We start from the raw sequence: 27104 nt of genomic DNA, 5'->3' as shown, positions 1-27104 counted from the left end.
AAAAAAGTAATAAATCTTCATCTCAATCTTTCCAGAGACATCTCAGTACAAGGGATCTATACTCAGACATACCTGCAGCCATTCATTAGCTTGAGCATAGGAACTTCTATTCTTTGTTTGTTTTTGGCAGTGCCATGCAGCATGCGGACCTTAGTTCCCTGACAGGGGATCGAACCCGTGCCCCCTGCATTGAGAGCACGGAGTCTTAACCACTGGACTGCCAGGGAAGTCCCAGGAACTTCTATTCTTGAAAAGACAGCCTTAATGGAGAGAAAGGCAAGGCAGATAAGTGGGAGAAGGATATGTGAAATACATATAAACTCCACACATCAAAGTACGTAGAGAATTTCTAAAAATCATTAAGGAAAAAGCAAATGATTCAGTAGAAAATTGGGTAAGAGACTTGAAATGGCATTTCATAACATAGTTTAGTGGCCAATAACATAAAGTGTTAGCTCTCATTAGTAATTAAGGAATACAAATTTTAACCGTCATAAAACATCACTACGCTCCTACAAGAAAGACTAAAATTTTAAAAGACTGACCAACAAATATTGACAATGTAGAGTAACTGAAATTCTCATACACCTGCTAGTGATAGAGTATAATCACTCTGGGAAACTCTTCAGCATTATCTGCTAAATTTGTACATACAAATGCCCTCCATACATTCATTCTGTAAAGGAAAAGAATAACTCAGCAGGCCTAAGCTTGCTCAAATGTTGCACATTTCCAAGAAAGGCCTATTGTCAGGACTGGTTCTTGGCTGGCTCCTGGGATCTGAGCTTGGAATGTTCTGTCTATAAGAATGTTTTTGCATGTCTGAGGCCTTGGGCCAGCCTGTACCAGTTTCAGCAGATAGTTTATGTTAGTAATTTATTTACGGTGAACATCTGTTTTTTCTCTGGGGGGGTCTACATGTCTACATGACCAACCCCTAATAAAAACCCTGGATTCAAAAGCTCTGGTGAGCTCCCTGGTTGGCAACAATTCACATGTGTTGTCACATATGTTGCTGGGTGAATGAAGCAAATCCTGTGTGACTCCACTGTGAGGGACATTTGAAAGACAGTACCTGGTTTCCTCCAGAGTTTCCCCCATATGCCTTTTCCCTTTGTAGATTTTACTTTATATCCTTTTGCTATAATCAACTGCAACTGTAAGCATAAGAATTTTGGATTACTGTGAGTGGTCTTGGGAACTCCTAATGTAAATCTCGGGCATATTCTCAACAAAAATGCATATTCATTTTCATAAGAAGACATGTACAAGGATACTACATATCAACATTAAAACATCCCTAAAACTATAAACAACTCAAATGTCCAAATAGTTGTGTAACTATAGTATCACATTAAATAACAAAAATGAACTACTGTGAAATGCAACAACATGAAACTCATGAATGTTAAAGGAAAGAAACCAGACACAAAAGAATACTGTCAATACCCTCCAGCTGAAGACTACCAGGAATATAGTTGTAGTTGAACATGGTGAATTCATTATTCATTTAATCAAGGGAAGACACACAACATGGGAAATGGGGGATGTCTCAGTAAAGGAGTATTAGAAAGTACTTTCATGATTCAGGTTTTGGTTAGGTGATTTTGGGAAGAGTCCAAGGAAACAGGGGTTTGCTCTGGACTGGGTGCTGTCAGCAAGCAGGGATGATTCTATAACTGGGTATCTTAATAAATCTTATCTAAAAGGAAGGAAGACTAGAAGTGAGACTAAAGCTACTTGTAAGAAGCAGTAATCAACTCATATTAAACAAGAGGTGTGTATTGGGTATTTTTTGGTTTGCACAGTGACCTTGATATTTTCTGTGCTCAAACAAAATTATAAAGTGGCCTTGTCTTTTCTCAGTTCATCATGGTTAAAGAGTAATCTTGTCTTGTGTTGGTGTTTGGTGAGATCATTTATACCCAATAAGAGACCAACATGTCCTAGTGGTGAGCACCAAGCCAGTTTCTTTTTCTTTCTTTTTTTTTTTAACTATTTGCTTTTTTACTGAAGATCTAATTGGCTTTATTTAACAATTTATAAATCAGGCAGCACTCCATCTAGCAAGCAGAGAGGAGCTCCAAGGAGCTGTGCAAAATGGAAGGCTTTTAAAGACAGAGATGGGGTGGACAAGGAAGTCCAACTATCTGACCAAGCCAGTTCCTAATAAACCATGGCCTAGAAGTTGTGTCAGATCAGTTCTTAGATGTCAGAGACTGCTTTTTATCTTTCCTGAAAATATACTGAGTAATTCCATTTATATGAAATTTAAAAACAAGCAAAATTAAATCCACGATGGCAGAATTCAGGACAGAAGTTATCTGTGGGAGGAAGGAAAGAGGAGGAGGAAATAATTTGGAGGGGCAGGCAGAAGGCTTCTGGGGTACTGTTACTATCTCCTTGGAAGGAAAAAAGAAGCATCTCTGGGTTGAAAAATGGTAGAAAAACGGAAAGGAACTGGCAATAGTCTGCACAATCTTCCTTCAATTATAAAACATGATCAATAGGTTTTCGCTACAAGATGAGGTCTTTGTATGCTCTCTCGCCTGTCAAATCACTATCTAGGAGAATGTGTCACTTGCTGAAATGCAAAATACATTAAGTGAAAAATATATGAAGAATTCACATGAAGCCCATTGATGCTTATTCAAGATTTCAAGTCCCAAAAATGAACACTTGAAAAAAGCAATGTTGAACTTCTATCAATGTCAGCTATGCAGATTCAACAACAGAAAATAACACAGGCATACCTTGGAGATATCGTGGGTTTGGTTCTAGACAACTGCAATAAAGCAAGTATTGCAATAAAGCGTGTCACACACACTTTTTGGCTTCCCAGTGCATACAAAACTAATGTTTACACTACATTGTAGTCCATTAAATGTGCAATAGCATTATGTCTAAAAATAATGTACATACCTTAATTTTAAAATGTCTTATTGCTAAAAAATGTTAACCATCATCTGAGCCTTCAGTGAGTCGTATCTTTTTGCTGGTGGAGGGTCTTGCCTTGATGTTGAGGGCCGCTGACCGGTCAGGGTGGTGGTTACTGAAGGCTGGGGTGGCTGTGGCAGTTTTTAAGAATAGGACAACGATGAAGTCTGCTGCATTGACTGACTCTTCCTTTCATGAATGATTTCTCTGTAGTCGCGCAATACGGTTTGATAGCATTTTACCCACAGTAGCACTTCTTTCAAAATTGGAGTCAATCAAACCCTACTGCTGCTTTATCAACTAAGTTTATGTGATATTCTAAATCCTTTGCTGTCATTTCAACAATCTTCATGGCATCTTTACCAGGAGTAGATTCCATCTTAAGAAACCACTTTTTTGGCTCATCCAGAAGAAGCAATTCCTCATAAATTAAAGTTTTATCATGAGACTGCAGCAATTCAGTCACATCTTCAGGCTCCACCTCTAATTCTAGTACACTTGCTATTTCCACCACATATACAGTTACTTCTTCCACTTAAGTCTTGAACCCGTCAAAGTCATCCATGAGGGTTGGAATCAACTTCTTCCAAACTCCTGTTAATGTTGATATTTTGATCTCATCCCATGAATCAATGAATGCTCTTAATAGCGTCTAGAATGGTGAATCCTTTCCAGGAGGTTTTCAATTTCCTTTGCCCAGATCCATAAGAGGAATCATTTTCTGTCTAAGATAAAGCATTATGAAATATATTACTTTGGGGCTTCCCTGGTGGCGCAGTAGTTGGGAATCTGCTCGCCAATGCAGGGGACGCGGGTTCGTGCCCTGGTCTGGGAAGATCCCACATGCTGCGGAGCAACTGGGCCCATGAGCCACAATTACTGAGCCTGCGTGTCTGGAGCCTGTGCTCTGCAACAAGAGAGGCTGCGATAGTGAGAGGCCTGCGCACCGCGATGAAGAGTGGCCCCCACTTGCCACAACTAGAGAAAGCCCACGCAGAGAAACGAAGACCCAACACAGCCATAAATAATAATTAATTTTAAAAAATGTCAGGTGCTGTGCTGACTATTTAAAAAAAAAAGAAATGTATTACTTAAATAATAATACTTGAAAGTCAAAATTACTCCTTGACCCATGGGCTGCAGAATGAATGCTGTGCTAGCAGGCATGAAAATGACATTATTCTCATTGTCCATTTCCATCAGAGCTCTTGGGTGACCAAGTGCACTGTCAATGAGCAGTAATATTTGGAAAAGAATCTTTTTTTCTGAGCAGTAGGTCTCAAAAGTGGGCTAAAATATTCAGTATTTGTAAATGTGCTTTCATCCAGGCTTTGTTGCTCCACTTATAAAGCCTAGGCAGAATAGATTTAGCATAATTCTCAAGGGCCTTAGCACTTTCAGAATGGTAAATGAGCACTGGCTTCAACTTCAGGTCACCAGCTGCATTAGCCCCTTACAAGAGAATCAGCCTATCCTTTGAAGCTTTGAAGCCAGGCATTGACTTTTCCTCTTTAGCTATGAGGGTCCTAGATGGCACCTTCTTCCAGTATAAGGCAGCTCTGTCTACATTGAAAATCTGTTGCTTAGTGTAGCCACCTTCATTAATTATCTTTGCTAGATCTTCTGGATAACTTGCTGTAGTTTCTGCATCAGCACTTGGGGCTTCACCTTGCACTTTTATATTATGGAGATGGCTTCTTTCCTTAGACCTCGTGAACCAACCTCTGCTAGCTTCAAACTTTTCTTCTGCAGCTTCCTCACCTCTCTCAGCCTTCATAAAATTGAAGAGTTAGGGTCTTGCTCTGGATTAGGTTTTAGCTTAAGGGAATGCTGTGGTTTGATGTTGTGGTTTGATCTTCTAACCAGACCAGTAAAACTTTCTCCAAATCAGCAATAAGGCCGCTTTGCTTTCTTATCATTTGTGTGTTCACTGGAGTAGGACTTTTAATTTCCTTCAACAACTTTTTCTTTGCATTCACAACGTGGCTAACCATTGGTGCAGGAAGCCTAGCTTTTGGCCCATCTCAGCTTTCTACCTGCTCTCTTCACCAAGCGTAATCATTTCTAGCTTCTGATGTAAGGTAAAAGATGCGCAACTTTTCCTTTCACTTGAATGCTTGGAGGCCATTGTAGGGTTATAAATTAGCCTAATTTCAATATTGCTATGTCTCAGGGAACAGGGAGGACCGAGAAGAGGGAGAGAGATGGGGGAAATGCCAGTTGAACATGCACAACATTTATCAATTACGTTCACTGTCTTACATGGGCATGGTTTGAGGTGCCCAAAACAATCATAATAGTAACATCAAATATAACTGATCACAGATCACAACAAATATAATAGTGAAAACGTTTGAAATATTATAAGAATTCATATTTTCAAATGAAACAAAGAATGGTAATGGAAATTATTTTCAAAAATATGATGAAAGATATGAATTCTGGGAGGAGGAACCAAGATGGTGGAGTAGAAGGACGTGCTCAAACTCCCGCTTGTGAGAACACTAGAATCACAACTAGCTGCTGGACAATCACTGACAGGAAGACACTGGAACTCACCAAAAAAGATACCCCACATCCAAAGACAAAGGAGAAGCCGCAAAGAGAGATAAGGAGGGGCACAATCACAGTAAAATCAAATCCCATAACCACTGGGTGGGTGACTCACAGACTGGAGAACACTTATACCACAGAAGTCCACCCGCTGGAGTGAAGGTTCCAAGCCTCACGTCAGGCTTCCCAACCTAGGGGTCAGGCAACAGGAGGAGGAATTCCTAGAGATTCAGACTTTGAAGGCTCATGGGATTTGACTGCAGGACTTTGACAGGACTGGGGGAAACAGAGACTCCACTCTTGGAGGGCACACACAAAGTAGTGTGCGCATCGGGACCCAGGGGAAGGAGCAGTGACCCCGGGGGAGACTGAACCACACCTACCTGCTAGTGTTGGAGGGTCTCCTGCAGAGGCAGGGGATGGCTGTGGCTCACCGTGGGGACACGGACACTGGCAGCAGAAGTTCTGGGAACTACGCCTTGGCGTGAGCCCTCCCAGAGTCTGTCATTAGCCCCACCAAAGAGCCCAGGTAGGCTCCAGTGTTGGGTTGCCTCAGGCCAAACAACCAACAGGGAGGGACCCCAGCCCCACCCATCAGCAGTCAAGCGGATTAAAGTTTTACTGAGCTCTGCCCACCAGAGCAACACCCAGCTCTACCCACCACCAGTCCCTCCCATCAGGAAACTTACACAAGCCTCTTAGATAGCCTCATCCACCAGAGGGCAGACAGCAAGAGCAAGAAGAACTACAATCCTGCAGCCTGTGAAACAAAACCACATTCACAGAAAGACAGACAAGATGAAAAGGCAGAGGGCTGTGTACCAGATGAAGGAACAAGATAAAACCCCAGTAAAACAATTAAACAAAGTGGAGATAGGCACTTTCCAGGAAAAAAATTAAGAATAATGATATCAAAAGCTTTACAGACAAGCAAAAGCTAAGAGAATTCAGCACCACCAAACCAGCTCTACAACAAATGCTAAAGGAACTTCTCTAAATGGGAAACACAAGAGAAGAAAAGGACCTACAAAAACTAACCTAAAACAATTAAGAAAATGGAACATAGGAACATACATATCAATAATTACCTTAAATGTGAACGGATTAAGTGCTCCAACCAAAAGACACAAGCTATCTGAACGGATACAAAAACAAGACCCATATATATGCTGTCTACAAGAGACCCACTTCAGGCCTAGGTACACATACAGACTGAAACTGAGGGGATGGAAAAAGATATTCCATGCAAATGGGAATCAAAAGAAAGCTGGAGTAGCAATACTCATATCAGATAAAATAGACTTTAAAATAAAGAATGTTACAAGAGACAAGGAAGGGCACTACATAATGATCAAGGGATCAATTCAAAAAGAAGATATAACAATTATAAATATATATGCACCCAACATAGGAGCACCTCAATACATAAGGCAACTGCTAACAGCTATAAAAGAGGAAATCGACAGTAACACAATAATAGTGGGAGACTTTAACACCTCACTTACACCAATGGACAGATCATCCAAACAGAAAATTAATAAGGAAACAGAAGCTTTAAATGACACAACTGACCAGATAGATTTAATTGATATTGATAGGACATTCCATCCAAAAACAGCAGATTACACTTTCTTCTCAAGTGTGCATGGAACATTCTCCAGGAGATCACATCTTGGGTCACAAATCAAGCCTCAGTAAATTTAAGAAAATTGAAATCATATCAAACATCTTTTCTGACCACAACACTATGAGATTAGAAATGAATTACAGGGAAGAAAACATAACAAACACATGGAGGCTAAACACTACATTACTAAATAACCAAGAGATCACTGAAGAAACCAAAGAGGAAATCAAAAAATACCTAGAGAAAAATGACAATGAAAACACAACGATCCAAAACCTATGGGATGCAGCAAAAGCAGTTCTAAGAGGGAAGTTTATAGCTATACAAGCCTTCCTCAGGAAACAAGAAAAATCTCAAATAAACAATCTAACCTTACACCTAAAGGAACTAGAGAAAGAAAACCAAACAAAATGCAAAGTGAGCAGAAGGAAAGAAATGATAAATATCAGAGCAGAAATAAATGAAATAAAAACAAAGAAAACAATAGCAAAGATCAATAAAACTAAAAGCTGGTTCTTTGAGAAGATAAACAAAACTGATAACTCATTAGCCAGACTCATCAAGAAAAAGAGGGAGAGGACTCAAATCAATAAAATTAGAAATGAAATAGGAGAAGTTACAACAGACACCACAGAAATACAAAGCATCCTAATAGACTAGTACAAGCAACTCTACGTCAGCAAAATGGATAACCTGGAAGAAATGGACAAATTCTTGGAAAGGTATAACCTTCCAAGACTGAACCAGAAAGAAACAGAAAATATGAACAGACCAATCACAAGTAATGAAATTGAAACTGTGATTTAAAATCTTCCAACAAATAAAAGTCCAGGACCAGATGGCTTCACAGGTGAATTCTATCAAACATTTAGAGAAGAGCTAACACCCATCCTTCTCAAACTCTTCCAAAATATTGCAGAGGACGGAACACTTGCAAACTCATTCTATGAGGCCACCATCACCCTGAAAAAGATACTACAAAACCAGAAAACCAGAAAAAGATACTACAAAAAAAGAAAATTATAGACCAATATCACTGAAGAATATAGATGCAAAAATCCTCAAAAAAATACTAGCCAACAGAATCCAACAACACATTAAAAGGATCATACACCACGATCAAGTGGGATTTAAAACAGGGATGCAAGGATTCTTCAATATATGCCCATCAATCAATGTGATACACCATATTAACAAACTGAAGAATAAAAACCATTTGATCAACTCAAAAGATGCAGAAAAAGCTTTTGACAAAATTCAACACCCATTTATGATAAAACCTCTCCAGAAAGTGGGCATAGAGGGAACCTACCTCAACATAGTAAAGGCCATATACAACAAACCCACAGCAAACATCATTCTCAATGGCGAAAAACTGAAAGCATTTCCTCTGAGATCAGGAACAAGACAAGGATGTCCACTCTCACCACTATTATTCAACATAGTTTTGGAAGTCCTAGCCACGGCAATCACAGAAGAAAAGAAATAAAATACAAATTGGAAAAGAAGAAGTAAAACTGTCACTGTGTGCAGATGACATGATACTATACATAGAGAATCCTAAAAATGCCACCAGAAAACTACTAGAGCTAATCAATGAATTTGGTAAAGTTGCAGGATACAAAATTAATGCACAGAAATCTCTTGCATTCCTATACACTAATGATGAAAAATCTGAAAGAGAAATTAAGGAAACATTCCCATTTACCACTGCAACAAAAACAATAAAATACCTAGGAATAAACCTTCCTAGGGAGACAAAAGACCTGTATGCAGAAAACTATAAGACACTGATGAAAGAAATTAAAGATGATACCAACAGATGGAGAGATATACCATGTTCTTGGATTGGAAGAATCAATATTGTGAAAATGACTATACTACCCAAAGCAATCTACAGATTCAATGCAATCCTATCAAATTACCAATGGCATTTTTTATGGAACTAGAACAAAAACTCTTAAAATTTGTATGGAGACACAAAAGACCCCAAATAGCCAAAGCAGTCTTGAGGGAAAAAAACGGAGCTGGAGGAATCAGACTCCCTGGCTTCATACTATACTATAAAGTGACAGTAATCAAGACAATCTGGTACTGGCACAAAACCAGAAACATAGATCAATGGAACAGGATAGAAAGCCCAGAGACAAACCCACGCACCTATGGTCAACTAATCTATGACAAAGGAGGCAAGGATATCCAATGGAGAAAAGACAGTCTCTTCAATAAGTGGTGCTGGGAAAACTGGACAGCTACATGTAAAAGAAGGAAATTAGAACACTCCCTAACACCATACACAAAAATAAACTCAAAATGGATTAGAGACCTAAGTGTAAGACCAGACACTATAAAACTCTTAGAGGAAAACATAGGAAGAACACACTTTGACATAAGTCACAGCAAAATCTCTTCTGATCCACCTCCTAGAGTAATGGAAATAAAAACAAAAATAAACAAATGGGACCTAACGAAACTTAAAAGCTTTTGCACAGCAAAGGAAACCATAAACAAGACGAAAAGACAACCCTCAGAATGGGAGAAAATATTTGCAAATGAATCAACCTCCAAAATATATAAACAGTTCATGCAGCTCAATAGTAAAGAAAGAAACAGCCCAATCCAAAAATGGGCAGAAGACCTAAATAGACATTTCTCCAAAGAAGACATACAGATGGCCAAGAAGCACATGAAAAGCTGCTCAACATTACTAAGTATTAGAGAGATGCAAATCAAAACTACAATGAGGTATCACCTCACACCAGTTAGAATGGGCATCATCAGAAAATCTACAAACAACAAATGCTGGAGAGGGTGTGGAGAAAAGGGAACCCTCTTGCACTGTTGGTGGGAATGTAAATTGATACAGCCACTATGGAGAACAGTATGGAGGTTCCTTAAAAATAGAATTACCATATGATCCAGCAATCCCGCTACTGGGCATATACCCAGAGAAAACCATAATTCAAAAAGACACATGCACCCCAATGTTCACTGCAGCACTATTTACAATAGCCAGGTCATGGAAGCAACATAAGTGCCCATTGACATGAATGGATAAAGAAGATGTGGTACATATATACAATGGAATATTACTCAGCCATAAAAAGGAACGAAATTGGGTCATTTGTTGAGACGTGGATGGATCTAGAGACTGTCATACAGAGTGAAGTAAGTCAGAAAGAGAAGAACATATATCGTATATTAACGCATGTATGTGGAAACTAGAAAAATGGTACAGATGAACCAGTTTGCAGGGCAGAAGTTGAGACACAGATGTAGAGAACAAATGTATGGACACCAACGGGGGAAAGCCGTGGGTGGGTGGGGATGGTGGTGTGACGAATTGGGCGATTGGTATTGACATGTATACACTGATGTGTAGAAAATTGATGACTAATAAGAACCTGCTGTATAAAAAAATAAATAAAATTTAAAAATTAAAAAAAAGATATGAATTCTATTTCCAGGAATAGCAACTTGTACCAACACACATAAGTTTGCATATTATTTCAGGGGACTCAAAGAAGCCAGAAAGTACATGCAGGTAAAGAACTACCACTCCGTCATTTTCTATTTAGTACCGCAAAAGAGAATTCTGCAGCCAGCATAATTTTTGTTCCTTTGTAGGTAACCTATTTTCTTATGCCTTGATATATACAGGAGAAGCTCAATTACAGTAATGTAGTCAAAAGGGAATTTTTCCTGGAAGTGAACTAGGATGTCTCCCATAGCTGTGGCAAGGGCAGAGTTGGAGATGATTTTCATAGACAACTAGAACAGGACTTCAAATAATGCATGCCCTGAATGTCCGTATCACTTACAGCCACTGAATCAATATTTCTGAAAACCAAGCCCAAAGTGTGAGCCTGCATATGCTTGAATAACAATGCTAATTGAATTCACAGCCATGTAAGGTATCATATTAATGTTAAGGCATTGATTGAAAGAATGAGATCCTGAATATTAGGATGAAGCTGTTTGGGAAGATTCTGATAAAGCTGAGCATCTTAAATGTTAAAATTCTGCTGAGCCTTATATATCAGTCAGGATTTAGACAGGGCAGTAAAACCACTATGATTATTAACAGAGCTTGTGGATAAGTCCACAGGGAGCTATTGCCTTTGGGTAGCACACCATCTCTGTGGGTCAGCTGCCAACGGAATGGCGGTGGACCTGGAGCCACTGTCGGTCAGGAGGGCCAGCACTCAGGTGGAAGAGCTGGATGTGGAATGGAAAAGAGCAAGGACAAGCACGACAATACCAGGCTCCTCTGTGTCTATCACTGCATCTGCCTGCAAAACCTCCAGGAAGAAATGGCCATCACTTTACTTCCACCTCTCAATCTCACACAGTTTCTTCTATGGACAAGCTCTCGCCTAGAACCATACAAAGAAGAGAATTCTGGGAAGGGCAGTTCCCAGCCTTAACCAAGTTGACAACAGAACAATACAACATATCCACTAGTCGACCAACCTTCCCAGTTTGCCCAAGACTATCCCAGTTCTAGCACTGCAAGTCCTGTACCCCAGGAAACCCCTCAGTCCTGGGCAAATCAAGATAGTTGGTCATCCTACATTCCTTGCCAATAGAGGCAGTCTTTGCTCTCTGAAAAAGTTGGCATCTTCTTGCCGAAAGAACCTTTCATGATCTCTCTTGAGGTAGTCACCTAGCAGGAGAACAATGACCCACCCACCACCTCTTATTGCTTCTAAACTTAGAACTAGACTTAAATCTCAGCAGGCCCCAGAGAGATGAACACTAAGTCTGACCCTAGAAGAGGTTTTGTACACACCACAAGAATTTCAAGATTTTGCCTTTTTGTATCTGCAAAACCTAAGTAAAGTGCAGTAGAAATCCTAAGACCAGAGCAGAAGAAATGTAATGTTGGATTAATCCAAATTTATTGATATGGATACAGAGATTTTGGATGCAATGTGTTAAGCCTGAGTACCTGGGAATAACTAACAATTTCTTGTCTTGTTCCTGATCTTAGTGGAAATGCTTTCAGTTTTTCACCATTGAGAATGATGTTGGCTGTGGGTTTGTCATATATGGCCTTTATTATGTTGAGGAAAGTTCCCTCTATGTCTACTTTCTGGGGGTTTTTTATCATAAATGGGTGTTGAATTTTGTTAAAAGCTTTCTCTGCATCTGTTGAGATGACCATATGGTTTTTCTCCTTCAATTTGGTAATATGGTGTATCACATGGCTTGATCTGCGTATACTGAAGAATCCTTGCATTCCTGGGATAAACCCCACTTGATCAGGGTGTATGATCCTTTTAATGTGCTGTTGGATTCTGTTTGCTAGTATTTTGTTGAGGATTTTTGCACCTGTGTTCATCAGTGATACTGGCCTGTAGTTTTCTTTAGGACATTTTTGTCTGGTTTTGGTATCAGCGTGTTGGTGGCCTCGTAGAATGAGTTTGGGAGTGTTCCTCCCTCTGCTATATTTTGGAGGAGTTTGAGAAGGATAGGTGTTAGCTCTTCTCTAAATGTTTGATAGAATTTGCCTGTGAAGTCATCTGGTCCTGGGCTTTTGTTTGTTGTAAGATTTTTAATCACAGTTTCAATTTCAGTGCTTGTGATTGGTCTGTTCATATTTTCTATTTCTTCCTGGTTCAGTCTCGGAAGGTTGTGCATTTCTAAGAATTTGTCCATTTCTTCCAGGTTGCCCATTTTATTGGCATATAGTTGCCTGTAGTAATCTCTCATGATCCTTTGTATTTCTGCAGTGTCAGTTGTTACTTTTTTCATTTCTAATTCTATTGATTTGAGTCTTTTCCCTTTTGTTTTTTGGTGAGTCTGGCTAATGGTTTATCAATTTTGTTTATCTTCTCAAAGAACCAGTTTTTAGTTTTATTGATTTTTGCTATCGTTTCCTTCATTTCATTTATTTCTGATCTGATCTTTATGATTTCTCTCCTTCTGCTAACTTTGGGGGGTTTTTGTCCTTCTTTCTCTAATTGCTTTAGATGTAAGGTTAGGTTGTTTATTTGAGATGTTTCTTGTTTCTTAAGGTAGGATTGTATTGCTATAAACTTCCCTCTTAGAACTGCTTTTGCTGCATCCCATAGGTTTTGGGTCGTCGTGTTTTCATTGTCATTTGCTTCTAGGTATTTTTAAATTTCCTCTTTGATTTCTTCAGTGATCTCTTTGTTATTAAGCAGTGTATTGTTTAGCCTCCATGTGTTTGTATTTTTACAGATTTTTTCCTGTAATTGATATCTAGTCTCATAGCGTTGTGGAAAAGATACCTGATACGATCTCAATTTTCTTAAATTTACCAAGGCTTGATTTGTGACCCAAGATACGATCCTGGAGAATGTTCCATGAGCACTTGAGAAGAATGTGTATTCTGTTGTTTTTGGATGGAATGTCCTATAAATATCAATTATGTCCATCTTGTTTAATATATCATTTAAAGCTTGTTTCCTTATTTATTTTCATTTTGGATGATCTGTCCATTTGTGAAAGTGGGGGGTGTTAAAGTCCCCTACTATGAATGTGTTACTGTCCATTTCCCCTTTTATGGCTGTTAGTATTTGCCTTATGTATTGAGGTGCTCCTATGTTGGGTGCATAAATATTTACAATTGTTATATCTTCTTCTTGGACTGATCCCTTGATCATTATGTAGTGTCCTTCTTTGTCTCTTCTAATAGTCTTTGTTTTAAAGTCTATTTTGTCTGATATAAGAATTGCTACTCCAGCTTTCTTTTGATTTCCATGTGCATGGAATATCTTTTTCCATCCCCTCACCTTCAGTCTGTATGTGTCCCAAGGTCTGAAGTGGGTCTCTTGTAGACAGCATATATAAGGGTCTTGTTTTTGTATCCATTCAGCCAGTCTATGTCTTTTGGTTGGAGCATTTAATCCATTTACATTTAAGGTAATTATCGATATGTATGTTTCTATTACCATTTTATTAATTGTTTTGGGTTTTTTATTGTAGGTTTTTCCTTCTCTTGTGTTTCCTGCCTAGAGCAGTTCCTTTAGCATTTGTTGTAAAGCTGGTTTGGTGGTGCTGAGTTCTCTTAGCTTTTGCTTGTCTGTAAGGTTTTAATTTCTCTGTCAAATCTGAGTGAGATCCTTGCTGGGTAGAGTAATCTTGGTTGATCCCTGAAAGTATAGTCTTAGGAAACAGGATTTTTAAATACACAATGGAGGGGGGATTCCCTGGTGGCGCAGTAGTTGAGAATCCACCTGCCAATGCAGGGGACACGGTTTCGATCCCTGGTCTGGGAAGATCCCACATCCTGTGGAGCAACTGACACGGTTTCGATCCCTGGTCTGGGAAGATCCCACATCCTGTGGAGCAACTAAGCCCCTGTTCCACAACTACTGAGCCTGCGTGCCGCAACTATTGAAGCCCATGCGCCTAGAGCCTGTGCTCCGCAACAAGAGAAGCCACCGCAGTGAGAGGCCTGCGCACTGCAGCAAGGAGTGGCCCCTGCTCACCGCAGCTAGAGAGGGCCCACGTGCAGTGGCGAAGATCCAAGGTAGCCAAAAATAAAATAAATTAAAATAAATAAATGAAATACACAATGGAGGAAGGAAAGACATTTCTTAGAACCCAGAAGATCCTCTATTACACTTGTTTACAATGGAAAGTTAATGGAAAATTACAGGAAACAATATAGGCATGACCATTATTGGCACACATGCTTTTAGAATGAAGGTTTGGGTCACCATACAACCAACATGGTTAATGAGGGCAAATGGAATACGAAATAGCTAGAGAAAGAAAGAAATTACAAATACTATCCATGATCACGTGGCAGGTGCAGAAATGAGGACTACAATAGTGTTATATTCTTCCTGCTTTGTTATGAATATACCTGAATAGATTAACTATTTCTTTTTTTTCCCCTCCCTTTCCTATTCCCATACGCTCTAATATAAGGTGTGTTACTTAGGGCTGACTCTATATCTCAGTATTTAGGTTTCAGGATATCAAAGACGGAATGTGACTCAGCTAGGGGAGTAAATAAATATCACCCAGAAATGAATAAAGTGCAATGTGTAACACAGAGTCCCCTCTTTTGGGGAGATGGTTAGTATGCTTTTAGTTTTGTAAGGGATCATTGCATCATGTAAGGTGGAAGTACAATGTCATTATCTTTTTTTTTTTTTGCGGTACGCGGGCCTCTTACTGTTGTGGCCTCTCCCGTTGCGGGGCACAGGCTCCGGACGCGCAGGCTCAGAGGCCATGGCTCACAGGCCCAACCACTCCGCGGCATGTGGGATCTTCCCGGACCGGGGCACGAACCCGTGTCCCCTGCATCGGCAGGCGGACTCTCAACCACTGCGCCACCAGGGAAGCCTAATGTCATTATCTTTATTTGGAAGTTAAATAGGGTTAAAGTGGGAACATATGTATGTCAAGCTGGCAAAGAGATGAACTATGCTGGACTGTCCGTGGTCAACTGGTACCACCAACTACTTTTGTCTAAGGCAGAAAATTAAGTCTCCCATAATTCCCTTCCCTGTGTGGTTCTGAGTAAAAGGCTGCCAATAAGAGAAAATATGATTTTCTCTTTTATGGAAGAGATTTATAAAATGGAAATGAAGCAGAAGCCATTATTCTCAAGACACGCAGTGCTTCCACAGACCTCTCCTAAAGCTCCCACTTCATCCCCATGGCATGCCTCACAGGTCCTTCCTTAGGCTCCCTTACTGAGGTCCCACTTTGACAGCTAGATGCAGTTTCGAGGGCTTCTCTGCAAACTCTGGCTTTCCACCCACCTCAGGCTTAAATCATTAATGCCTATTTTCCTAATCTTTCTATGACAGATTTATCAGTTCATTCTCTATTCCTCTTTTATATAAAATGTCCAGTTTATGATAAAAATTTTCCAGACCCTCAGTTCTCCCACATTTGTGTAAGCCATAATTAACATATTAAACCCCTCACTCCTATAATACTTACAGTAGCTCTCTTTCCCCAACTGAATGCAGACTGATACAGTAATAAAGTACTGCCGTAGCCACTGGAGCTCACTTCTGGGTGATGGAGCATTTCTCACATAAGGTAGAATACCTATGAACTGGGCCTTAACTTCAAATATTGCCTACAAGAGCTTCATATCAGGATACAGCATTTTTGGTTGAAGAAATATTCTTGTTCCTATGTCTAAGATTTATTTTGCTAATAAAAATCATTTTATTAAATACCTACTAATTCTCAAGTATTAAGTTTGGTGCTCAGGATACAAAATGCATATGTGGTCCTTGCCTTTGAAAAGTCCTTAGTATAAAAGAAGCAGCATATAATATAAACAATCATAATATAGTGTGATAACTGCAAGAGTAAAGGCAGGCACGAAGTATAGTAGAAGGATCTGTGGCACAGAAGAGGTGTCATTTGAGCTGAGTCTTAAAGGACAAAGTTGTAAAATGAAGAAGAGAAGCAAGATGATCAAAGCAGGAAGAAGAGTAAGTGCAAAGGTACAGAGGTATACAAATGTGCCAAAAGAATGAAAGGCAGGTAGTGGGGTGTGATTAGAAAGATAAAACGAGATAAGGTTGAAAAGGAAGGTTGAAAGCAGAAGACAAAGAATCTTAATGCTATTCTGAGTTCCATTATGGTTACGAAGCAGGAGGTCTCAAAAGACCACCGCTCTCATCAAAACAATCAGAAAACACCAGATAAACTAAACTTCATAGTATTCTTTAGAGCCATCAAAAAGCAGTGGATGCAAAGAAGTCTAAATGAACCCAATTCCAGAGAAGGATGAGTTCTTCAAAGGTGAGCAAAGAGCCCCTTTCTACCTTGAATCAACTGCCTAGTCTGCATATAAGTAGGCAGAAAAGCAGGCCTACCAGAGGTGAAAGATTTTGCTGATGAGACAAAAAGAAGCTGAACTTTTAGTGGCAGTGTAGACTGGTATGATGGATCCAAATCTAGAAGAGCCCCAGGTGTAAAAATAAATCTCTTGGTCTAACAATTGTACCCCAAGGGCCTTTTGTTAAGTAACAGTGGGAGCAGAGCTAGAAAGGAGAGATCGCCCAATCTTTTTTTAAAATAAATTTATTTATTTATTTTTGGTTGCATTGGGTCTTCATTGCTGTGCACGGGCTTTCTCTAGTTGTGGCGAATGGGGGCTACTCTTCGTTGTGGTGTGCGGGCTTCTCATTGCAGTGGCTTCTCTTGTTGTGGAGCATGGGCTCTAGGGCATGCGGGCTTCAGCAGTGGTGGCGCACGGGCTTAGTTGCTCCGCGGCATGTGGGATCTTCCCGGACCAGGGCTTGAACCTGTGTCCCCTGCGTTGGCAGGCGGATTCTTAACCACTGCACCACCAGGGAAGTCCGAGATCGCCCAGTCTTGTGTGGTCCTTAGCTTCCAGGGCCCTGCTGCGGTTACCATCCAGAGGTGAAATAAATTAATTTAAGCTTCAACCCAACTCCCTGCCAGCTGTTATTTTTAAAAAGTCAAAGAAATCAACCTTTTTTCTACAGCACACAGGAAACTGTGGGTTGGGCTAAAGGTCAAATCTCCATAATCTCATTTAAATCCAGAAGTAAACTAAATAAAACTGTTGCTCAGCCACAGCTCGGCCTGACACACTGAAATTTGAATGATCAGCCAATTACCCTAGCTGCCTGACAGAAAAAAGAATATGCCCTCTCTGGGAAAAATAAATCAAAAATATTATCTAGGTTACTCTCTACTCTTCTTTTATACAAAAGGTGCAGTATGAAATCAAAACTTCTAAGACATGTGAAGAAGCAGATAAGTATAACTCATAATTAAGAAAAAAGGCCAAAAGAGAGACCCATGTATAAGTACTTTAAAATAATTATTATAAATATGTTAAAAGAATTTAGGGACTTCCCTGGTGGCACAGTGGTTAAGAATCTACCTGCTAATGCAGGGGACACAGGTTCGATCCCTGGTCCGGGAAGATCCCACATGCCACAGAGCAAGTAAACCCATGCGCCACAACTACTGAGCCTGCGCTCTAGGGCCCACGAGCCACAACAAGAGAAGCCACCGCAATGAGAAGTCCTTGCACCGCAACGAAGAGAAACCCTCGCTTGCCAAAACTAGAGAAAGCCCACGCACAGCAATGAAGACCCAACAGAGCCAAAAATAAATAAATGAATAAATAAATAAGAATTTAGAGGAAAAGATGAACAGAATGGGTGGAGAGACGGAGGATTCCAGCAGAGAAACAGAAATTCTAAAACTGAAAAATAAACTATCTGAAATGAAGTCACTGGATGGGATTAATGGCAGACCAGACACAGAAGAAGAAAGGAGCAATGAATTCAAAGATAGGTTAATTAAAAACAAATCAAACCTGAGGCCCAGAATAGAGATGGCAAAAGAGACGATCAGTGAATTTGGCACATTTTAGTCAAACTGCCAAAAACTGGAGATAAGAGGAAAGTCTTATTAGCAGCCCCCCCCAAAACAAACCCAAAATACTATTACATTTATAAGAATTTTAGCTGATTTCCCATAAAAACAATGAAAGCCAATAAAATAATATTCTGAGTGCTGAAATTCTGAGTGCTGAAATATTCTGAGTGCTGAAAGTAAAACAAACGAAACCCAAAAACCTGTCAACCTAGAACTCTATACTCAGCAAAATATTCTCATATAACGGAGAAATAATGACATTTTCAGATAAACAAAAGCTGAGAGAATTAGTAGCCAGCATACCCCTACTATAAGAAATCCTAAAAGAATTTCATCAGGGTAAAAAGAAATGATTCCAGATGAAAATCTGAGTCTTCAGAAAAGATGAAAAAGACCATTTGTGGCCCACAGAAAAGTTTGCAGCTCTTGTCAGAGAGCAACTACCATAAACAAACAAATAAAAAAAGAGGTATAGCTAACAAGGGGAGCTAAGAGCCAATAGTGGAGATAAAATGAAATACTTAAACAAACTAGACTGATGCAAAAGAAGGCAGGAAAAAAGAAAGGGACAAAGACAGACATCTAAATAGAAAACAAACAGCAAGGTGGTAGATTTAAACCCAAACAGGTGAGTAATAACGTTACATGTAAGTAGATTAACTAGTCCATTTAAAGTCAGAGATTATGAGTTTAACAAACAAGACCAGCTATATCCACTTATAAGCAACATACTTTAAATATAAAGACACAGATTAAGAGTAACAGGATGGAAAAAATATACCATGTACACTGTATGCATAAAAACAACGAAGTGGCTATGTTTACATCAGACAAACTAGACTTCCAGAGAGAAACATCAGAGATGATGAGAGACACTTCATAATGATGAGTTAATTCCTCAAGAATATATAAAAGGGTTTGCTCCTAATAATACTGATTCAAAACACATGAAGCAAAATTAACAGAAATAAAAAATAATCTTTTTCCAAAATTGATAAAATTAGACACCCCCATCAATAAGAATTAGAAGATTTGAGCAACACTGTGAAACAACATGACTTAATTGATATTTATAGAATTCTGCAACAGCTGCAGAATACACATCCTCTTGAGTGACATGTGAGAACATATGCTGGCCATAAGGCAATTTTCAATATATTTCAAAGGACTGAAACCACACTGAGTAGTTCTCTAATCATAAAGGAATTAACCTAGAAACAAACAATAAAAAGATCACCAGAAAATCTCCAAAGACCTGAAAAGTACATGCCATTCTAAGAAGTCTGGGCTCTATCCTATAGTACTAGTGGAGCTATTCAAGGTTTACGCAAGGGAATGATACATTCAGATATAATACATTCAGATTTGAACTTTTAAAAAATAACTTTCATTGAATATTTTAAAAATGTAGCAGAAGAATGACTGAACACACTCACATACACAAAGGGGAATAAACCATAATTCATGTAAAAAATGAGGAGAAACTGAATTAAGGTACCTGAAATAGCATTGAATCAAGATATTTTCAAATGCAGAATCAAGGGGACTTGGTGACCAATTAATTACACGTGATCTGCAAAGCTAGTTAATCCTAACTAACTTTGATGACTAGACAAATAGGAATGCTACGTATGGAGACAGGAAAAACAGGGAGAAGCAGTTTCTGATGGGTACAGGAACTAGAAAACACAGGTGTGCATTACAGGCTCTCCCTTTAATGCAAGAACATCAATTCTAACTGCTGCAGCTTCTTACTGTTTGGTTCAGGGATATAACCCAACTCCCCTTCCCAGCTCACTTAATTAATATTCAAGTTCCTTCTTGTTTGCTCTGTGGGTTCTGCACACTGATACGTGCTTTTCCATTTGACTATTTGCTCTTCTTTAGTACTGTCTAGTCTGGTTTTCAACTGGATATTCCATTCACACTTGGATCTGCTTTTCAGCTCACTCTCCAGGTTTAGTAACCAGGTCTTTGAACTGTTTTTTGGCTTGACCCACGTGTCCTGAGGACTCTGCTCCTCATACCTGCTCACTGGCTCACAGACAATGCAAATATAGATAAACACAGCCTCTTCCCACCCCATTCTAGATTCTTGCTCAGTTTAGTGAACAATCCATCTAGCTTCTGCCTATCAAGGAACAACTTTGGACAATAAGTTCATTTGACATTGAGTTTGAGGTCTTTGTGAATATCCAAGTGGAGAGATACAGAAAGCAGGTGGGAAAAAATGAGCCTAGGGCTCAGGAAAGAGACCCAGTAGGAGATAAAGATTTATGATCATCAGCAAATAGGTTGTAATCAAAATCACATGAGTGTATGAGCTTAAGGAGACTATAAAACAGAAGTCCTTAATCTGATAGGCTTTAGGGGCATCTATGAATCCACTGAAATTGTGGGTAAAATTCTGTGTATGTATGTGTCTACATTTCTCGGATAGGGATCCATAAATTTCATCAGATTCTCAAAGGTCTATAACTCTAAAATTATTAAAAACCTATGTGGGAGGGAGATGGCTAGAATGTAACCTAGAGTGCACTCCTTACTAAAATGTGCTACAATTGTGGGATTAGAGACCATGGTGGGAAAGGGTATGGAATATGTTAGCATTTCATTTCCAATTTACCATCTGAGTCACAGCAACCATGAAGCACATGATTTTCTATTCAAGATTGGGCAACACATCCCCAAAATACACTGACTCAGACACCAGTACTTCTAGATTACCCAAAATTGTATGAAAACTAGAATTTTTAGGCCTAGAGCTTTGGATTCTATATTCCCAGTCAAAACGTGAATTTCTTCCCCACTCCCATCCCATAAATAAAGGGCACAATCTCCGCAGCCACCTTCTTTCTCTGGAGTCCATCTCATGTCACAGCTGACAATCGAAGATCACTTTTTAAGCATTACTTTATGAAACTTCATGATCATCAATGCTGGATATATTAGCATCTGAGTTTTTACAGGCAAAAAGCTCTGAAAATATATAATCCAACCCCACAAAACAAGGATGTCAGCTTGTATGCATTATCACAAAGTGCTCAAAAATGCAATTATAGTTTACACTTTATCTTTTTTTCCTCAAAATTATTTGTCACTTTAGAGGTAGACAAAGATGGGGGGAAGGTTTTTTCCAGTGTGCATTTTGAAACTCTTTCAAAAGCCACAAATGTGTATGAAACAAATTCTCTAGTCACAAGGATTCAAACCACAGCATTCTTCCCTACTTAACCACTCAAGCAAGCCAAGAATAATCTAGCTGGTCAACTCACATGTAGGAAAACTATAATGTCTACTACTTGGGGAACCTCTAAATATCACTTACACATGTACCTTGGTTTATAAAAACCATTTCAGTATTGTACAAAGGAGAAAGCTATGGATTACCAATTACCAAGAGATTAAAAGGACTATGATAATGCACTGTATACTTCGCCTTTAGCAGAATGTAATTCACAAAACTTTAACACATATAAAACTTGTTTCAAACTTAAATGTTTTGTAAAAGAATATATACATATAGGTAATAACTGGAAAATGTTCAATTATATTAATCAATGAAACCTATCAAAATTAGCAAAAATCTAAAATAAAATTACCTATATTATGCTGGTAGTTCAAAAGAATAAAAAAAAATTATCAACATATATTATGCACCTTAAAAAAATTTCAGATATTTTGACGTGGTTTAATTCCACTTTCATCAGTCTAGCCCTAAAAAAAACCCCACTAAAATGTAGTATGTGCAAAGATGTTCACTGTAGCACTATCTGTCAAACAGAAAATTGTAAACAGCAAAAGAAAAATGGTAAAATAAATTATAGAACATATACTAGGGAAACATTTTATTTGTTTGTTCATTCATTCATTCACTTACTACTGTGTTTCATAAAGGATTTAAGGTGGCTCATAAAATGATTTATTTATACAACCATGAAAAATTATGTTTAAAAATCATGTGCACAATGAGAAAATGCTCATGAATATTAAGTGGAAAGGGCTGAATACAAGATTGTGTGTGTGCAAAAGTGAGATGTAAGACAAGTATTCTTACCTTTGTTTAACAACATGCAAAGAAGAAAGAGAAATCCATCAAAATGCTAAAAATGGTATTTGTCTGGGTGGTAACATTATAGGTGAATTTTATTCTCTTATCTTTTTAATTTTGTAAGTTTTATAAACTAAGTTTATATATATATATATATTTACGGTACACGGGCCTCTCACTGTTGTGGCCTCTCCCGTTGCGGAGCACAGGCTCCGGACGCGCAGGCTCAGCGGCCATGGCTCATGGGCCCAGCCGCTCCGTGGCATGTGGGATCTTCCCGGACTGGGGCATGAACCCGTGTCCCCTGCATCGGCAGGCAGACTCTCAACCACTGCACCACCAGGGAAGCCCCTAAGTTTATAGTTTTATAATAATGCTAGTATGTATGAAAAATATAAAAAGGATAAAGATTATTTTAAAAATAAAAAAAAAATCTGCCTTCATATATGATGGTTTATAAGAAAATAGCTCTTCGTATATAGCCATCAATGACTTGAAAAAAGAAAACAAAAGTAATATCTAAGTGTAAAAAATCCAGATGGAAATCAGCCTCATGAAATATAAGTTTGTTTTTCGATTAAAGGTATCAACAGAAGAACAGAATAAAGAGATGATATATTATAAGGTTGTGGGGAGGAGAGGAAACTGACATAAAAAAAAAATACCAGGGCTTCCCTGGTGGCACAGTAGTTGAGAGTCCGCCTGCCAATGCAGGGGACGCGGGTTCGTGCCCAGTCTGGGAAGATCCCACATGCCGTGGAGTGGCTGGGCCAGTGAGCCATGGCCGCTGAACCTGTGCGTCCGGAGCCTGTGCTCCGCAAAGGGAGAGGTCACGACAGTGAGAGGCCCACGTACCATTTAAAAAAAAAAAAAAAAAACACCAGAGAAAGGCAAGGAATTTTAATCTTGAAATCCAACAGCCTAACAGTGAACTTACGCTAACACGGTTGTCTTATTTAAACTGTAGTTTCAAAAAATACCACATCTATAGACAGAAAGTAGAACTGTGGTTGCCAGGGGCTAGAGGAAGGGGGAATGGGTAATGATTATGTAGTTTCAGCTTGGAAAGATGAAAAAAGTCCTGGAGATGGATGGTGGTGACAGTTCTACAACAATACAAATGTACTGGACTATACACTTATAAATTGTTAAAATGGTAAATTTTGTTATTTAAATTTTACCACAATAAAAAAATACATTAAGGTATGATTTGAAATAGATTATACAGGTAAGGTATATATTCACATTTTTAAAGTTTTCAGCTTTTCTCAAATAAGATTATAAAGATGTGAGCATAACTTATAAAAGAAGTAGTTGTAACTACACTTTAATAGTAACTTTCTCTCAATCAGAGGGTTGTTATTGTACCTATGTAATAATTCTTCTCATGTAGCCAATGTTTAGTTTTCAAGTATCAAGAAATCATGCCTCATCTACACAAAGGTTTAAAAGTAAAGTAGCCATTAGATTCAAAGTAAAAAGAAACTAGAAGTAAGTGAGGTCACTAATAATTCTGGTGTTTATGCAAATTTATGATAATCAGCTATGAGAATAAATCTCCCCAACAGTAAGCACCATTCTTAGAAATTGGGAAAAAGAGATTAAAGAATTGTCCCCATAGTCCCTGGAAAGAGCCACAGTTATCCTTAAAATGCAGCGGAAGATTTCTGATAATAAAGCATTTTACAAATAGGATTTTTCTAATTTAAAATAATTTTCTGATCATAAAAAAGCAAGGAACAAAATAAGAAAAAACTTTTTAGGACCCAAATTCCATATCCAGTTTTCTCAATTCACTTTAAAAATCTCACTTACCCTTCTAGTGTTTTCAAGGATTTTGGGATCAGGTTTTCCATAGTTAGGTGGGTTGGCATACGGGTCATATCCAAGTTTGGCAAGCATGGGTGCAATCACTGCCATGTCTTGTAAAACATCTGGAGGTATCTTCCCAACCCATTTTGATAGAGCTCCCACATTGACTGGCTTGATGACTTGGTCTGTAGATCTCTCCACTCTGAAAACAATATAATGTGAATAAACATGTATTTAGAATACTGAAAACAGTACCGGAAGTTTTTTTTTTTTTTTTTGCGGTACGCGGGCCCCTCACTGTTGTGGCCTCTCCCGTTGCGGAGCACAGGCTCCGGACGCGCAGGCTTAGCGGCCATGGCTCACGGGCCTAGACGCTCCGCGGCATGTGGGATCTTCCCAGACCGCGGCACAAACCCGTGTCCCTTGCATTGGCAGGCAGACTCTCAACCACTGCGCCACCAGGGAAGCCCCTGGAAATTATTTTTGATGACTTTAAAAATTACAAGTCTCCAGATTATAAAAGCTATTGAGAAAGAGTGCATTTTTCAGGCTTGACATTACTTACTAGACTTTTTTTTTTAATGTTCTCAATCTGACAGCAATTATTGGCAACCTCAGATTCCTAGAAATAGGAAAAACGGTCAGGTGAAAACATCTGCACAGAATGTACTGACATTTTAATTAAAACATTCAGAAAAACATAACAAAGATAAGACTGCTTAGAAAAACAGCTGGTCAACTTACTTGAAATACATAAAAATAAAAACCACAAGTAAATAAGATGGCTTGATGAATGATGACTAGAGGAACATAAAGATGGACAGATTATGTGATAAAGCAAATACAGCAAAGTGTTAATTGTAGCTAGTGGGTATAATTCTTTCAGTTCTTTATATGTTTGAAATTTTTCATAATATAATATTGGGGGGAAAATAGTCAACCATAATCCACTACGACTGCAAAATATTCATTTGTCCTATTTTTCTGTTGATTTCCTAAAGAACCCTACTTTCTAAGGAAGAAAAAGGAGTGCTATTTATGACTTTCGATATTACAAAATAAATGTGTTCTACCTCTTGACCTAGAAATTTACTTTAAGCTTATAGTGACACTATATTTGACTAAATAACTCATAATCTTAGGGTAAAATATAATCTAAAATGACATCTAGATTGAAATTGGATCTGAACTAGCAGATTTTGGCCAAATGACATTCAAACAAAAGTACCTAAGAGTTTTATACCATAATACATTAGAAGTCATTCAAACACAGTATTCTAATAAAAGCTTAAAAAGATCTTTTTCTTTAAGTTGCAGATATCTCGCTGCAGATAACCATTATCTGATGAAGAATCCCTCAAAGGGGCTCCACTCCTTAAAAAATACACAAGAGAGGACTTCCCTGGTGGCGCAGTGGTTAAGAATCCGCCTGTCAATGCAGGGAACACGGGCTCGATCCCTGGTCTGGGAAGATCCCACATGCCGCGAAGCAACTAAGCCCATGCACCGCAACTACTGAGCCCATGCGCTCTGGAGCCCATGTGCCACAACTAGAGAGGAGCCCACACACTGCAACGAAAGATCCCATGTGCTACATCTAAGACCTGACATAGCCAAGTAAATAAATAAAAAGAAAATAAAAATATCTAGTATATAACCAAACATACTTTATAAAAAAAAAAAAAGAAATAACTAGAGAACATCCAAGTGCTGAACTGTGTGATATTTACTGTGGGTGCACTAGGAACATTAGAGAACGGGAGTCACATCTGCAGAGATAAACATCTCAAGAAAAAAATGCTTTACAGTAAACAAAAAATAACTTCTGTTCATTCTATGTCAGGTATTTTGCATATGATATCTACTTTAATCCTTGAAACAACCTTAAGAGAAATATTATCAGTCCCTATTTTTCAACTGTGTTAACTGAGACCCATAAGTGATTTATCCAAAGTCACACAGTCTGGAAATAACGGAGTTAGAATTTGAACCTACTGAACCTGTCTGACTCCAAAGCACCTGTTTTATCCAGTTTCTCTTACCGCCGTCCTATTGACGTCAAATCACATCTTGATTTTTACATTCTACGCTTCCCTGAAAACTTTGGCCTCTTGTTCTATACTGCATAGACTAAGTGGTTTTGCCACAGTGATAACATACTACACATGTAATAGGTATATACAGGGCTGTGCCGGTAACACTTTACAACCTGATCTCTGAGAAGGGAAAGGTCATAATTTGTAGCATTTACTGATGACCAATGGTGTAAATACTCCCACCATGGATGATTTCAAGCTACCAACATGATGTCATTGACCACAGAGTTGAGAAGAGATGCACAAAAATGGGTTCACTGTAGCTGGCACAATCCAGCTCCAGCAGACCACTGGATATCTATAGGGTCACGATCTCTTGTCCCAGATTCTGAAATCCAAAAACTAAACATTTTCCTGTAACTCATGTGGCAGCAAAACATAACCTGAACTGATAGGAATCTATTTAAAGTCTTTATTCTTCTTGGCATAAACAATCATACTCTTTAATGCAGAAATACTGATGTCCTTGATTATAGTGTGTTGACCCAGAACAAACAGAGGATGTTATATAATATGTGTTATGTACATCATATGACCCTTCTAGAATCCAAAAATTTTGAATTCTGAAACATCTGTGTTAAGCACTGAAGTCACACATAGGGTCTCAAATGTCGTGACTGGGAAGTTGGTAATGATAGAAGGGTTTTAATCACAGGACTGA

General features: G+C 38.7%; 1 protein-coding gene across 3 annotated transcripts in view; it reads right to left on the bottom strand.

Moving 5' to 3' along the window:
• Positions 1-27104, bottom strand: part of TPST1 (tyrosylprotein sulfotransferase 1) — a 123441-nt gene that overhangs the window by 33829 nt on the left and 62508 nt on the right. For all 3 annotated transcript variants that reach the window (XM_032604472.1, XM_032604470.1, XM_032604471.1), the window contains one exon: positions 24351-24549. In XM_032604472.1, the coding sequence (XP_032460363.1) occupies positions 24351-24549 (199 nt within the window). The remainder of the gene's footprint in view (positions 1-24350; positions 24550-27104) is intronic.

The sequence above is a fragment of the Phocoena sinus genome, chromosome 15 (genome assembly GCF_008692025.1).
Source record: "Phocoena sinus isolate mPhoSin1 chromosome 15, mPhoSin1.pri, whole genome shotgun sequence".
Classification (NCBI taxonomy): Eukaryota; Metazoa; Chordata; class Mammalia; order Artiodactyla; family Phocoenidae; genus Phocoena; species Phocoena sinus.
The sequence above is the reverse complement of the archived record's forward strand: the minus strand, read 5'-3'. Positions and strand labels throughout refer to the sequence as shown.